This window comes from Eriocheir sinensis, chromosome 20 (assembly GCF_024679095.1).
Source record: "Eriocheir sinensis breed Jianghai 21 chromosome 20, ASM2467909v1, whole genome shotgun sequence".
NCBI lineage: Eukaryota > Metazoa > Arthropoda > Malacostraca > Decapoda > Varunidae > Eriocheir > Eriocheir sinensis.
The window spans coordinates 12,611,990-12,624,161 of record NC_066528.1 but is presented as its reverse complement, the minus strand read 5'-3'; the positions used below and the strand labels follow the sequence as shown (position 1 = coordinate 12,624,161).

Sequence of the window (12,172 nt, the reverse complement as noted above, 5' to 3'; positions counted from 1 at the left end):
TCCCATGATTATACGAAACCAAAGTGTTGTTTGCGTACACTTTGGATGTTTGGATGTTGTGGAGGTCAAGGAGAAAGTTGTGGGTTCAGGAATTTGTAGGTTTTCTTATTGAATATTACAAAAAAAAAGGTAGGAGTGGTAAATGCTTCTTTGCTGTGTTAATTGCCATATAGCTACTTCAAGATGCCTTTCCCTGCAATGAAAAGTCTACAAAGTGGTATGAGTCCAAGGCGCAGGAGTAGGGAAGTCGAAGAAGATGATTGTAGACTTTTCATTGCAGGGAAAGGCACCGTGAAATAGCTATATGGCAATTAACACAGCAAATAAGCGTTTACCGCCGTTACCTTTTTCTGTAATATTCAATGAGAAAACCTACATAATTTCCCGAACCCACAACTTTTTCCTGGACCTGGTACGAATCCAAGGCGCAGCAGTAGGGAAGTAGAAGTCGAAGATGATGATGATAAAGAGAGAAAGAAGCAAAAGGTAAAACAGAGCTGCCTACCTTTTGTGAAGCTGTTGTAGTCCACCTTCTTCACCATCTTGCCCAGGGACTCGCCTATCGTGTTCTTGCGGCGGAATTTGTTGCAAACCTCGACGCTCTGCTTCAGTGTTTCGATGGCCAGCTCAATGTCTTTCTGCAACGAGAACAGAACATGAGTTTTCACTGCTAGGCCAACTGTATTTCCTCCTGCCTATGTATTGAACTCTTTCATGAGGGGAGTATATCAAGACTCATCTAGACGGCGGGAGGCACAAAGCTCTCAGGCTCATATTCATAAAGGTCCATATTTTAAGGGCATCGGGCATTTCCACGGGTAATTTTATGAAGCTAGTGATTCTTTGACAAGGTATCTGCACCCTGACCGTGAAAACACTCATGAGAACCTGACTAACTTCCTTTACAGCCTTTGGAAATACATGTTTTAAGAGCCGGCCTAAACACGCAAGTATTTAGAGGATGAGGCAGTTCGGTGTCATTTAGGGTTCTACAGATTTGCTTCACGTTCCTCAGTCTTATTTCAGCATTTCCGAAGGCCGCAGAGAAGATTAACCGGATTTCCATGGGTGTTTTTTCCCGTTCAAGGTGCAGCAGTCGTGTCAAACTATCACAAACATCACAAAATAGTCCATGAAAAAACATCAACTTCTACGAGAGGCTTTTCAAACAGGCGAAGTGAGGCGCCGAGACTTCGAACACCGCAGCGCATCACGGAAACGCCCTCGAACCAAACTCTTGCTGTGGACTTACTGGGTCGAAGGTCATGATGGCTTGCAGGTACATGAAGGTGCCGTACCCGAGGCCGTGGTACATGCTCTTGTGTGCCCTGAAGGAGAAGGAGGAGGTTACTAAGAGAACGAAATAAGGTGACAAAAAGAGACGTGGTTACTTAAAGAGGAGGAAGGAGAGGAGGAAAGGAGGTCACTTAGAGAACGAAAGAAAGTGAAAAATGTGGTTACTTAAAGAATGAAAGTAGAAGGTGAGAGAAAGGTGCTGGCTAAAGAGAGGTGGTTACTTAAAGAGGAGTAAGAAGGAGAGGAGGTCACTTAGAGAACAAAGTAAAGTGAAAAATGTGGTTACTTAAGAATGAAAGCAGGAGGTGAGAGGAAGGTGCTGGCTGTGTACAGAACGAAAATACAGATGACAAAGAAGAGGTAAAAAAAGGTGGTTATTTAACGAACGAAAGAAAGTGAAAGAAAGATGTTGCCTGAAGAACGAACTGAAAAGCACAAAAAAAGAGGAGGTTACTCAGAACGAAATGAGGTGACAGAAGAGGTAGTTACTTAAAAAAAAAAAAAACGTGAGAATGGGATAAAGAGGTTACTTATAGAACGAAAGTAGTTAAAATGTGCTAGTCATGTACAGAAAGAAAGCAGAAGACGAAACTAGATGATTATACTTCCAGAACGAAAGTAGAAGTAAAAAGTAGATGAGGTTACTTAAGAGGACGAAATAAGGTGACTATAAACGGGTAATTACTTAAAAAAACGAGAGTAGGGGAGATGAAAAAGTTCATTGTAGTAGAATGGAAGCAGGCGAGTGTAAGATGCGGTTAGTGAGAGAGCGAAATTAGGTGACAAAAACGATGATTACTTAAAAAAACACGAGAGTAGGGAAGATAAAGAGGAGGAGGAGGAGGTTACTGTTAAACTAAAGTAGATGAGAGAAAGTTGAGATTAATTACAGAACGAAACTAAGTGACAAAGATGCTATGGTGCAGCAATGGCGTATGTCCCGAACTACTGCCTGTATTGACTGAGTGACTGACTGACTGACTAGCTGACTGACTGACTAGCTGACTGACTGACTGACTGACTAGCTGGCTGACTGACTGACTGACTAGCTGACTTAATGACTGACTGACTAGCTGACTGACTGACTAGCTGACTGACTGACTGACTAGCTGACTTAATGACTGACTGACTAGCTGACTGACTGACTGACTAGCTGACTTAATGACTGACTGACTAGCTGACTGACTGACTGACTAGCTGACTGACTGACTGACTAGCTGACTTAATGACTGACTGACTAGCTGAATGACTTTTTTTGCTGACTGACTGACTTAATGACTGACTGACTAGCTGATTGACTGATTATCTGACTGACTGACTGAATGATTGATTTACTGACTAACTGATAAATATATGGTACAGACGAACATGAATTGACTGAGTGAATGATCTAGAAACAACGCCACGTCGGAGTCAGAGGAGGATGAGGAGGAGGAGGAGGAGAAAGAAGAGGTAATGGGTAAAGAAGGAGGAGGAGGAATAGGAGGAGAAAGAGGAGGCAGTGGGTAAAGAAGGAGGAGGAGGAGGAGGAGGATAAAGAAGAGGTAATGGGTAAAGAAGGAGGAGGAGGAGAAAGATGAGGTAATGGGTAAAGGAGGAGGAGGAGGGGAAAGACGAGTAAGTGGGCAAAGGAGAATGGGAAGATAGGTTTGGGGGGGGAGGGGGGGGAGAGTGCGTGTGGGGGTAGAGGGTTGACGCGTGGTGAACCGAAGCACTGAAACGTTCGGGTCTAGCCCTTAGGAAAACAAGCCTTTTTTTTCATCATTATTTTTGTTACCCTTGAGCACAACAGCCGCAGCAGGTTATGAAGAGGTCCTAAAAATACACAACAACAAAAGGTTTCCACTCGGCCTCTTGTGGCACGAGGAGGAGGAGGAAGAGGAGATGGAAAGGGGATGGGGAGGAGGGGAGGGAGAGGGGTAAGTGGAGAAAGAGGGGGTGGAGGAAGAGGAGGAGGAGGAGGAGGAGGAAAGGGTAAAGTCGAAGATTTTAATATCCATTCTCTCTCTCTCTCTCTCTCTCTCGTACCGTCCTGTCCTAGGGTTTTGCCACAATAATAAAAAGAAAGTCTGATATTTCTTGTTTTAGCAAATTTAATATCATAGTTAAGGCCACATGCTTACCCTGGGCCACAGTGAAAATGGATATATTTCTACAAGCAATATCGTCAAGCAATGAATGAGTTTGACGACCTATGCCATTTAAGAATGAAAGGAAAGAGAAGAAAATGTAGATAAAAGTATGAAGAGAGAAAAAAGAAAGAAAATAGTGCTGATCCAATATACAGTTCTGAGGATGTTTTTGTACATTACGTTAATAGCCAACACCAAATATTAAAAAAAAAAAAATACCCGTATCGTTGCTATCATTCTATTTTTGTAAACCATTTCGTCAAACCATTTTAGCGAACGTTCATATTACAACTCATTTTACACACTACCTTAAACTATTTTGCAACAATCCCAGCAACACTACATATTTCGCTCTAAGGTAGGCGGTGGCCGAACTGGTAGCGTACTGGGCCCACATTCACCGCGTGATGGACGACGCGGGTTCGAATCCCCACGCTACCACTCGGATTTTTCAGTCACTGCCGAGTGGCTTAAAACTACCCACATGCTGTCCTGAAGACCACCCATCAACCCGGACTCTAGAGGAAGCCGTCCAAGCGAATCAAGAACGAGTTCCGGGGGGCAGCATGAGCCAATGCAAGATGGCGCCACTATAAACACTCGCCTGAGCCAGAACGGGCTGGCCCGACCATCAGGCCCCACCTGGAAGAAGCCTTGGGCCGACCATCAGGCCCCACCGGGAAGATGCCTACCGGCGCAATAGGCAACAACGTAAAAAGGAATCATTTTTAGTAGGACAGTGTTGCAAGTTAATATATGTAATTTTAACGACCAAGAAACGGCTTTGATAAATAATACAATAGCAGGGAAATATATTCTGCAACCGATTTCGCGGACGAGGAATCATTTCGCAGACAATTTCGTCCCAAAAGTATCTGCCGCCCCTCCGATTGGCTCCTCAGGACACTCGGCGCGCGGGTAGGAAGGAGGAGGAGGAAACATGGTAACATGGAAACATGGAAACGCAGGCAACAGAAAGCCTATTGGCTCATTACGAGGTTGCCCGCTTTGGTGATTTAATCTGCTCGACAGCCTGGGGCCTGGGGAGCAGATGAAAGCACCTCGACATTGAGGAGCAGATGAAAGCGCCTCGATATTGAGGAGCAGATGAAAGCAACTCAATATTCAGTTTACTCCCGACGCAGCGAAGTGACGGTCGATTCTATATTTGAAGGAGTTGATAGTATTCGCATTTACTACTTCTGAAGGAAGATTGTTCCAGTGACGGATGACTCGGTTTGAAAAGAAACTCCTTCCGATGTCTGTGTTACATCGACTAGACTGAATGGGTAAACCGTTATTTCTAGTTCTTAGGTTGGTTTGCAATTCAAAGAAATTGGAGTAATCGACGTTATTGAATTTTTTAGATACTTGAAGACTTGAATCATATCTCCTCGTAGGCGTCTTTTCTCCAATGTAAAGAGATTGAGTCGCTTGAGTCGTTCCTCGTACGGTTGAGCCCTTAAGGTTGGTATCATTTTCGTGGCGCGTCGTTGAATCCTTTCCAGTAAATCAATGTCCTTTCTGTAATTAGGAGACCAGAACTGTACTGCATACTCGAGGTGCGGTCTTACCATGGAATTATACAAGGATAGCATCACGTCTGGCGTTTTACACTCGAAGTTCCTCGCTATGAACCCGAGCATAGTGTTGGCTTTGTTGTATGCTTTTTACAGTGATTCGCGTGTTTCAGGTCACTGCTGATAGTGACTCAAGATCCTTTTCCTCCTGCATCGCTTGCAGAGGTCTCCCATTCATGATGTATGTGGTTACTATTTCTGGACCCAATGTGCATGACTTTGCATTTGTCAACATTAAAGGACATTTGCCATTTTCCGACCATTCGATAATGTGATTGAGGTCTTTCTGAATGATTTCGCAGTCGGTCTTTGTGAGGGCCTTTCCCCCCACCTTAGTGTCATCAGCAAATTTCGATATTGTGGATTTCAGTCCTGATTCGAGGTCGTTGATATATATGATGAAGAGAATGGGTCCCAGCACTGACCCTTGAGGCACTCCACTAGTGACTGGAAGCCAATCGGAAGGCTGTCCGTTGAGTAGTACTCGTTGTTTTCTGTCGGTGAGCCAATCTCTTATCCACGCGATCAGATTGGCTCCAATGCCCGCCGAGTGCAGTTTCTTAAGGAGTCGCTCGTGCGGTACCTTGTCGAAGGCTTTCTGAAAGTCCAGGTATATAACATCACTGGGGATGTGGGCATCCCAGTTCTTATATATACCTTGGAAGAAGTCTAATAAATTCGTTAGGCAGGAGCGCTTGTTTCTGAAGCCATGCTGGGTGTCGGAGATTACATTATTGTCTTCTAGAAACTTAACAAGTTTGTCTCTAATAATCTTTTCAGTATTTTTCCTGCCACTGATGTCAATCGTATGGGCCTGTAGTTTAATGCAACGCTTTTGTCTCCTTTTTGAAAATTGGTGTTACGTTCGCCATCTTCCAGTCTTCCGGGACCTTTTTCAATTGAACAGACTGGTTGAATATGTTAGTGAGTGGCTGAAGTATTTGTTGTTTAAGCTCTTTTAATAACCGCGGGGACAAACCGTCAGGTCCTGTTGACTTGTTCGTGTCGAGTTTATCCAAATACTCTTTCACTTCTTGGTCGCATATTGAGTCAATTTTCAGGGGCGTGATTCCCCTCGGCGGGTCAGGGTTCTCGGGCATGGTTTCGATGTTCTCGACTGTGAATACGGATGCGAAGTTACTGTTGAGGATTCTGGCCATCTGTTTACTGTCCTGAGTTGCAGCTCCAGTCTCGTCTGTCAGGGGACCAATATTGGATTTTACTTTCTTTTTCGATCTGATGTATGTGAAAAAAAATGTTGAGTTTGTCTTGGTGTTACACGCTATTTTGTTGTTCGTAGTTGCGTTTACTACTCCGAATAAGGGTGCGACAAGCTCTGAGGCTGTTGTGGTACTGAGTACGGGCTTCGGCCGTGTCATTCTCTTTCATTAGGTTATAATTCCTTTTTTTTAAGTTTACCGCCCTTTTTATTTCTCTGGTCATCCACGGTGGATCTACGGCACCATTTACTCGCCTGGGTTTCGTCGGCACTGTAGCCTTTCTACTCCCAAAAGCTTATCTTTGAAGTTGTTCCACACGTTGTCGATTGTATTGTCGGTTAGGTGAAGTTGGTCCCAGGTCGCAGAGGAAGCAGCTCACGGGCTACGTTGAAATTTGCTTTTTGTAGTCTGGTATCACTGACGGATTGTCTACGAGTTTGTGACTTATGTTGACATTGAAACGGATTAAGTGGTGATCGCAACCGTTAATTTTTCACCAACTTCACAGTCGCGAATGAGGTCGGGGTCGCTTACTAATACCAGATCCAGCAGATTGTTTTCTCTTGTTGGTTGAGTTACAACTTGAGTGAGGAACGAATCCTCCACCATTTCTATAAGCCTGTTACCCTCTTGATCTCCAGTCAATTGTCCCCAGTCAATGTTAGGGCAATTAAAGTCCCCAATTATTATTGCTTGTTTACTTTGTGTTAAAGAGTGAAGCTCTTCGTACAGGGCAGTGTCGTCGGCTGCCTGTTGTTTTGGAGGCCTGTATACGGTCGCAAGTGTTAGTTTCTTATTATTCGCAGTTATTTCCACATAGACGGAGTCGTAATTCTCTGCGTCCTGTTTGTCTATTTTTATGGCAGGGAGCGTACTTTTTACGTAGCAAATTACTCCTCCTCCTTTCTTGTGCATTCGATTTTTTTGGAGAACCATCGCCTTTTCATCTTTTCTATCAAGGGAAATTGCAGGAGGGAGGGAGATAAAAGTAGTGGTGGTGGTGGTGAAGGGAAAAGTAATATTAAGCAATCAATGAAGGGGAATGAGTTTACGTAACTGTGTGTGTGTGTGTGTGTGTGTGTGTGTGTGTGTGTGTGTGTGTGTGTGTGTGTGTGTGTATGTGTGTACCTTTATCGGAGGTATACAGGGGGTTGGATGGGTTAGTAGGGGACTGAAACCAAGGTGACGATGCAAGGAAAACAAGAACACTGAGCGAAAGGAAAATAAGAAACAGATACTTGGCTTGATCGACGCGTAGTAATGTGAAGAAAGGGGGTTCGTCTAACATGCTTTGGTGGTGGTTTTTGAGGTCATCGTTGGCGAGGATATCAGAGTCCCAAAACGTAATAGACAAGAGTTAGACAGAGGGAAGGTAGAGCACTGGAAACAGGCTTCACTAACACGTATCAATGTAAAGAAAAGGGGATTCATATAACACGTTTCGTTTCTGGTCTCTGAAATGGTAGTAACAAGCATATTAAATTTCCAAGAGATGAGAGACAACAGTTAGACAGAGAAGGTAGAGCATTGGAAACAGGCTTGAATGACACGTGATAATGTGAAGAAAGGGGATTCATCTTCTAACATGTTCATCGGGTGGTCTTTCAAGTGGTAGCGGCAAGCATATCAGAGTTCCTGGAGATGATAGACAAGACTTAGACAGAGAAGGTAGAGCACTGGAAACAGGCTTGAATGACACGTGATAATGTAAAGAAGAGGGATTCATATAACATTTTTTGGGGGTGATCTTTGAAGTGATCGTTGGCAAGCATATGAGTCCAAAAGATGATATACAAGAGTTGGACAGAGGGAAGGTAGATCACCGGAAACAGGCTTGAATGACACGTGATAATGTAAAGAAAAAGGATTCATATAATATTTTTTTGAGGGGGTGATCTTTGAAGTGATCGTTGGCAAGCATATGAGTCCAAAAGATGATCGACAAGAGTTGGACAGAGGGAAGGTAGAGCACCGGAAATAGTCTTGAATGACACGTACTAATGTAAAGAAGAGGGATTCATATAACGTGTGTCAAGATTGGCCTTTCAAGTGGTAGAATCAAGTACATCACAGTTCCAAAAGATGACAAACAAACGCTGGACAGAGGGAAGGTAGAGCACTGAAAATTGGCTAGAATAACACGTGATAATGTAAGGAAAACGGATTCATATAATTTGTTTTTGTTGTTGGCAGTCGAAGTAGTGGTGGAGGGTACCTATATCAGAATTCCAAGTGGTGACAAACAAGAGCATTGGAGAAAGGGAAGGTAGAGAACAAGCTTGGATGCAACGTAAAAGTGTAGACAAAGGGGATATTTTTAACATGTTTTCTCTCTTGGTCGTCGAAAAGGTGGCGGCAAGTAGCTATATCATTTCCAAGGGATGGCAAACAAGAGAGTATTGGAAAAAGGGAAGGTAGAGCATAGAAAACAGGCTTGAATGCAACGTAAAAGTGTAGACAAAGGGGATATTTTTAACGTGTTTTCGCTCTTGTCGTCGAAAAGGTGGTGAGGTAAGTAGCTATATCATTTCCAAGGGATGGCAAACAAGAGAGTATTGGAAAAAGGGAGGTAGAGCACAGAAAACAGGCTTGGATGCAACGTAAAAGTGTAGACAAAGGGGATATTTTTAACATGTTTTCTCTCTTGGTCGTCGAAAAGGTGGCAGCAAGTAGCTATATCATTTCCAAGGGATGGCAGACAAGAGAGTATTGGAAAAAGGGAGGTAGAGCATAGAAAACAGGCTTGAATGCAACGTAAAAGAGTAGACAAAGGGGATATTTTTAACATGTTTTCGCGCTTGGTCGTCGAAAAGGTGGTGGCAAGTAGCTATATCATTACCAAGGGATGACAAACAAGAGAGTATTGGAGAGGGAGGTAGAGCATAGAAAACAGGCTTGAATGCAACGTAAGAGAGTAGACAAAGTAGATTTATAGTACATGTTTTTTCTCTTGGTTATCGAACTGGTGAGGCAAGTAGCTAAATCATTGTTTCAGGGAAGAGTACGGTATTGGAGAAAGAGAGGTAGGGCTATAGAAAACAGGCTTGAATGCAACGTAATAGAGTAGACAAAGTAGATTTATATTACATGTTTTTGCTCTTGGTTATCGAAAAGGTGGATGCAAATACCTATATATCAGAGTTCCAAAAGATGAGAAAGACGAGTATTGGACAAACGGAGGTAGAACACAGACGGCTTGGATGCAACGTAAGAGTGAAGACAAAGAGATTTCTGTGACTCGCTTTTACTCTTGGTCGTCGAAAAGGTCGCAGCAAGTAGTAGCAATATCAGGGTTCCAAAGGGTGGCAAACAAAAGGAGAAGGAAAGAAGACAGGAACGACGAAAGGAAGTAAAACACAAGTGACGGGATGGAATGGACCGTAACAGTGTAGAGAAAGGGACTTATTATATTACTTGTTTTTGCTTTTGCTTATCGAGGTGGTATTAGTGGGTTGAGTGGGTTTGACATGGTATAGCTGTAGGATCGAGTGGGTCTGATATGGTATTAGTAGGAGTGAGTGAGTCTGAGGTGGTATTAGTGGGATTGAGTGAGTCTGGGATGGTATTAGAAGGATTGAGTGGGTTTGAGGTATTAGAAGGATTGAGGGAGTCTGAGGTGGTATTAGTGGGAATGAGTGAGTTTGAGATGGTATTAGTAGGACTGAGTGAGTGAGATTGTAGGAATAAGATTATGTTAAGGTCATTTTTACAGCATGGGAAGAAGCTCAAGGTTTACAACAACAACAGCAACAAAAAAAAGCCGGCTAGTCGCTGCTACCTGGTATTGAGTCATAGGTGAGGAAAGGGAAACGAGGAAGGTAAGAATATAAGGTACAGAAAAGATGGTGGAACAAATACACGTAAGAAAAGATGACAGATACGAGTACACAGTGATAGAGGGTTAATTGGACAGGTAAAAAATAGACGATAAATACATAACGAAGGGCAGGTGAGGTAAGGACAAAGAGGAAGGTAGGGCGGAGAGGATTAAAAGGCAGAAAAGTAAAAGTAGGCAGGTAAAGGATAAGAAATATAGGAAAGATGAAGAACAGGTAAGGCAATGACCATGAGAAAGGTGAGACGAAAAGAGGTTAAAAGACAGAAAAAAAAGTGAGCTGGATAAATGAAAATAGAGGAATGATGAGTGAATGAGCTGACATAGACACGGTAGTGGATGAAAAAAAAGGACATAAAAAGAACTGAGGCAAGGTAAGGACGAAGAGAAGGGTGAAACAGAGAGGGTTAGAAGACAAAAAAAAAGGCGAGTTGAATAAAAGAAAGAAGATAATGAAGGACAGGTGAATGAGTTTAAACAGACAGATAAAGAATGAGATATAGACATAGTAAAAGGACAGGTGAGGCAAGGTAGAACGTAGACGAAGGTAAGACGGATTTAAAGACGGAAAAGAAATGAATTGAGTGAAGGAAACAGGGGAAGATAAAGTGGTGGATGAGATTAAGTGGACAGGTAATGAATGGAAAGCAGACATTAAAATGGACAGGTGAGGAAAGAATGAAGATAAAGGTGGGACAGAAAGAAATAAAAAGCAGAAAAGAAGTGAAGTGAGTGAAGGAAACAGAGGAAGATAAAGTGGTGGATGAGATTAAGTGGACAGGTAATGAATGGACAACAGACATTAAAAGGGACAGGTGAGTAAAGAATGAAGATAAAGGTGGAACGAAAAGAGATGACAGAAAAAGAAGTGGACTGATTAAAAGGAAATAGAGGAAGATAAAGTGGTGGATGAGATTAAGTGGACAGGTAATAAATGGACAGCAGACATAAAAAAAGGACAGGTGAGTAGAGAATGAAGATAAAAGGGGGACAGAAAGAGATAAAAGACAAAAAAAGAAGTGAACTGATTAAAAGGAAAAGAGGAAGATTAAGTGGTGAATGAGCTTAGACAGACAGATAGTGGATGAAAAATAGACATAATAAAGGACAGGTTAGGGAAGACGAAAGAGGAAAGAAGGAAAAAGAAGGAATAAAGGGCAGTAAAAAGGAAAGATCGATAAAAAAAAATAAAGTGGTGGATGAGTTTAAGTAAGTAGATAAAGAAAGAAAAATAGACACAATAAAAGACTGAGGTGAGGTAGAAACGAAGAGGAAAGTGGATCAAAATAGAATAAACAAAAAAACAACAAAATAGCAAGGTGGGTACAATATGAAAAGTGCAAAAAAAAAGTGGTGAATGAGATTAAGTAGACAAATATTGGATGAAAAATAGACATAAGAAAAGACGGAGATGAGGTTGGAACGAAGAGGAAAGTGAAACGGAAGGAACAAATAAAACAAAAGCAAGGTTGGTAAAATAAAATAAAAAAGTGAAAAGGAAAAAAAGTGGCGGATGAGCAAAAGTAGACAAATAAAGGATGAAAAACAGACATAATAAAAGACTGAGGCAAGACAAGAACGAAAAGGTAGATGGAACGAAAAACGGTTGAAAAGAATAGCAAGATGTGGAAGTTAAAAAAAAAAAAAAATGAAAAATAGAAAAAAAAGAGGTGGATGAGCTTAAGGTAGACAGATAGTGGATGAAAAATAGACATAATAAAAGACTGAGATGAAGTTGGAATGAAGAGGAAAGTGAAACGAAAAAAAAAAAAAGCAAGGTTGGTAAATTAAAAAAAGTGAAAAGGAAAATAAAGTGGTGGATGAGCTTAAGTAGACGGATAAAGGATGAAAAACAGACATAACAAAAGACTGAGGCAAGACAAGAACGAGAAGGATGATGGGACGAAAAACAGTTGAAAAAAAATACCAAGGTGTGAAAAATGTAAAAAAAATGTAAAAAAAAAAAAAAAAGTAGATGAGCTTTTAAGTACGTAGATAAAGAATGAAAAAACAGACAAAATTAAAGACCGAGATGAGGTAGAAACGAAGAAGGAAGTGAACGAAAAAAAAAAAATTAAGTGTAAAATATAAAGTGGTGGATGAGCGTAA

At 41.8% G+C, this 12,172-nt stretch overlaps 1 protein-coding gene across 4 annotated transcripts in view; it reads right to left on the bottom strand.

The window, feature by feature from the left end:
- LOC127001187 (tetratricopeptide repeat protein 39B-like) overlaps positions 1 to 12,172 on the bottom strand; it is a 94,964-nt gene that overhangs the window by 20,705 nt on the left and 62,087 nt on the right. For all 4 annotated transcript variants that reach the window (XM_050865402.1, XM_050865399.1, XM_050865400.1 and 1 more), the window contains 2 exons: positions 1,253 to 1,328; positions 506 to 638 (listed from right to left, as the gene is read on the bottom strand). In XM_050865402.1, the coding sequence (XP_050721359.1) occupies positions 506 to 638; positions 1,253 to 1,328 (209 nt within the window). The remainder of the gene's footprint in view (positions 1 to 505; positions 639 to 1,252; positions 1,329 to 12,172) is intronic.